This window comes from Poecilia reticulata, linkage group LG1, assembly GCF_000633615.1.
Source record: "Poecilia reticulata strain Guanapo linkage group LG1, Guppy_female_1.0+MT, whole genome shotgun sequence".
Lineage (NCBI taxonomy): Eukaryota > Metazoa > Chordata > Actinopteri > Cyprinodontiformes > Poeciliidae > Poecilia > Poecilia reticulata.
In genome coordinates this window covers 20,393,183-20,396,832 of record NC_024331.1, presented here as the reverse complement: position 1 = coordinate 20,396,832, position 3,650 = coordinate 20,393,183, and the positions used below count along the sequence as shown (strand labels likewise).

The 3,650-nt window shown below is 33.9% G+C and overlaps 1 protein-coding gene across 1 annotated transcript in view; it reads right to left on the bottom strand.

Moving 5' to 3' along the window:
* LOC103467348 (uncharacterized threonine-rich GPI-anchored glycoprotein PJ4664.02-like) overlaps nt 1-3,650 on the bottom strand; it is a 22,107-nt gene that overhangs the window by 11,280 nt on the left and 7,177 nt on the right. The window contains exons 10-15 of the mRNA XM_008413658.2: nt 3,455-3,640; nt 2,870-3,171; nt 2,416-2,480; nt 2,127-2,275; nt 1,117-1,197; nt 1-125 (exon numbers count right to left, since the gene is read on the bottom strand). Coding sequence (XP_008411880.2) covers nt 1-125; nt 1,117-1,197; nt 2,127-2,275; nt 2,416-2,480; nt 2,870-3,171; nt 3,455-3,640 — 908 coding nt within the window. The remainder of the gene's footprint in view (nt 126-1,116; nt 1,198-2,126; nt 2,276-2,415; nt 2,481-2,869; nt 3,172-3,454; nt 3,641-3,650) is intronic.

Here is a 3,650-nt window from a genome sequence, read left to right as displayed (position 1 = left end):
GGTTGCATTGGTTGGAGGTTGGGTCACGGTGGTTATTGGTGGGGTTGCATTGGTTGGAGGTTGGGTCACGGTGGTTACTGGTGTTGTTGCATTGGTTGGAGGTTGGGTCACTGTGGTTACATTTGCTGTAGATGAAGTCACATGGTAAACTGATTAAAAACCATAATCAAGCAAAGGTTCCCTCATATTATATGTATTGTGAATGCAATATGGTGATGCTGCTGTCATGGGCTCTGATTGTTGAGCAATTAGTGGCGATGAAGTTAGTTTAGTGAAAAGTACAATGAAATACCTCGCAATGTTTTATTTGTTGAAAATATATTATTATTATTATTACTATTATTATTATCACAAGAAAAAACATTTAAGAAATATTTAAGACTTCAGAGCTTGTGAAAGGAATAAACCAAGATTGTAATATTATAAACATGCTATAAAGGAGCTTTTTATAAATCGAGCAAAAAGAGTTTTATAAATATTATAATAAGAGTATTATAAATAATCACTATGTTACTTAATCATTTCTCTCAATAAACATTCAAAGCATTAATGGTTAAAATTTTTTTTGTAATTGCAATGAGTACTCTTGGAGTTACGAAAATTGCTAGTGATGAAATTTAGCAGCCTAAACATCATATTGAGAATATATTAGGTGGTTCAGATATATTTTATGATAAACCCAAGTAGAACTTCAAACACATGGTTAAGGAGCATCATGTTCAAGCAAACTTTAAATAACTACAAGGTAGTGAAGTGGAAATGGGTGTTGAAGTTAAGTTGACTGTTATTGAACTCCTGGTGATTGTTGGTAAGGTTCCATTGAATGGAGTTGAGGTGATGTCAACTGCAGGTGATGTTGCACTGACTGATACGGAAGTTGTATCTGGTGTTGGTGAGGCTGCATTAAGTTGTGATGAAGTCATGTTGAATATTAGGGATGTTATATTTGTGAATGTTCATGAGGTAAGAATATATTACATTTAGCTTAATATAACGACATAAAACAGTTTTCAAGATATCACCGCTGTTCATTGTTCATTTTAAAAGATAATTAAATAACCACGGTTTGTTAAAATAACGAAAGCATAATATTCCTTTTCAAATAATAGAAAATACCTGTTATGGATGTCATGCTCACTGATGTTATAGGCGTAGTTGGGATGGCAGTCGTTGGGGATGGAACTGTAGGTGTTACAACTAAAAGAAGAAAAAAATAAAGAAATAACACATCTTTGACTCTGCTATTGGTTATTGGTTGTTCTTGAATTTGTTCTGAACTTTGTTTTCACACTTGGTTTGCTTGAAGTAAGACTGGGCTGTGGATGTGAAAAGTTTTAAACGTGAGATATTTCTGCCATTTTTTTATTGTGAAAAATCAAATACAAATTTTTTACTCTATAAACTTTGCAGTGACTTGAACAAGCTTTATTACTAAGCTGATGTTTTACTTTAACAGACTGATGCAATTGCTAAGGTGAGTATGTTTATTTGCTCTTTAAGTTTGGAAGACTTCCTGAAACTAGGTATGCTAGGTGTCCTCTACCACTGCTAACTAAAAATTGTGCCAACACAGACATGGATAATGTACAATGAAATATTAAAATGTATCCAAAGTGACTCTTCCAGGTCTAAGAGGCTAATATTTAAAAAACCAAGGGGTTGATTTTGGATTGGAGGTTAGGTAGAACATAAACTCCAACCTTAGACATCAGAGAGGACTAGCAGTTTTAAAACAAGAGTGAGGAAGTCTGAATCAACAAATCCTCTGAATCACTCTTTAGTACTCATGCAGCACCACAAAAACTGAAAGTATCTGTAGAGTGAACAGAAACCTAGAGAGAATTATCTGAGTAGTAGTACTGTGTTTATACAATCACAGAAAGCAGAGTAGAACAAATATTTTGCTTTGAATGGAAATGTTTTACTTAATTAAAGTGAGATACATCTGAGCAGAGTTAGATGCAGAAAAATGAAAGGTTTCAGTCTCTTTCTGGAAGAGTCTTGGCAACCCTGTATACAGTACATGAAGCAAAAGTATTTAACATATAAAAATAGATCTAGCAGTGTCCATCCTACCGGTAATTTACGCTAGTCAACATTTTTAAGTGGAAGTAAATAAACCTTACCATCTGCAGCAATAGAAGACACATTGACAGCAAGACCAAAATCTGGGGTAGAACTCGCATTCTTTAAAGACTCAGCAATGACATTGGTATCTGGTATTTCTGTGATGTTATTGAATATCAGCTCAGAGTCGACGACAATTGATCCTTGCCTGCAACACAAATAATTTATATATTATATATGTGTGCATATATTTGCCCTATGTTCCATTCACTGTTGAATAGTTTTCTGCATTACAAAACAAGTGTACTGCTTTTGAAAAATAAAGGGCTGGAAATGTCTTCTTTATACCTGAATTCTTTTATCTCAGTTCGATTGAAAACAGATCCAAGTTTCTTGGAATAGACGTCATTAAGCTGTTAAGAGTTTTAGGAGAGAAAAAGACAGAAATGGATAAATTACATTTCATTATATAAATGTAACAGTTTTAGCCATTTTACTTTTTCCTCATATGCAGTTTTATTGCAATCTAAAAATGTTTAGATATGCTTTTGTAAAAAGCACACATTTTCTAGATAAGAGTTTTAGATAAAAACATACATCATAGATTGTGTAAGCATGTTTATTTCAAGCATCAGTCTAAAAGTATGTGTTAGTTTCAAATATTTGTTATATTATTTTTCAAACATAGTACACTATTGATGGCTACTGATATTTATCAAATGTTGCAATCTTTTTGATGCTTGTCTTTAAAAACTTACAATAACATATGACAAACAACTTTGAACGATATAAACAAACTTACTGCTGAAGTCACATTTTTTGCAAGATCTTTGAACTCTTTTGATTCTTTGTTTGACAACTCCTGTTTGAATTCTTGCTGCATCTTAAATTCTAATTTAACTATTGGCTTTGGTGGTGGTGCAGGTGTTGTGGTTGTAGTTGTAGCAGCAGTTGTAGTAGTTGTAGTAGTTGTTGGTTTAGTTGATGGCGTTGTAGATGGCGAAGTTGCGATGATAGGTGCTAAGGTTGGTCTGACAGGTGACAGAGTAGATGGTGGTGTTTCACTGACTGTTGGTGAGGTTGTACCTGTTTGCTGTGAGGTTACTAAACAGAACAAAAATATTTAAAAATTATTACTTAACACTATGTATTTTTCCCAATACATAAATATTCAACACATTGGTGATTTAAAAGACTATTTGTAATTGCTCTGATTGGTGGTAGAGTTGGGAAAACTGCTACTGAATTAATTTTAGTACTTTAAACATAATATTGAGATTATATTAGGTGGTTCAGATATATTTCATGATAAACAGGCACTGACCCAAGTAGAACTTCAAACACATGGTTAAGGAGCATCATGTTCAATCAAACTTTAAATAACTACCTGGTAGTGATGTGGAAATGGGTGATGAGGTTATGTTGACTTTTGTTGAGCTCCTGGTGATTGTTGGTGAGGTTCCATTGAATGAAGTTGAGGTGATGTCAACGGTAGGTGATTTTGGGCTGACTGATACAGAAGTTTCAGTGACTAGAGGTGAGGTGTTGTTGGCTGCTGGTGATGTTGCACTGACTGGTACAGA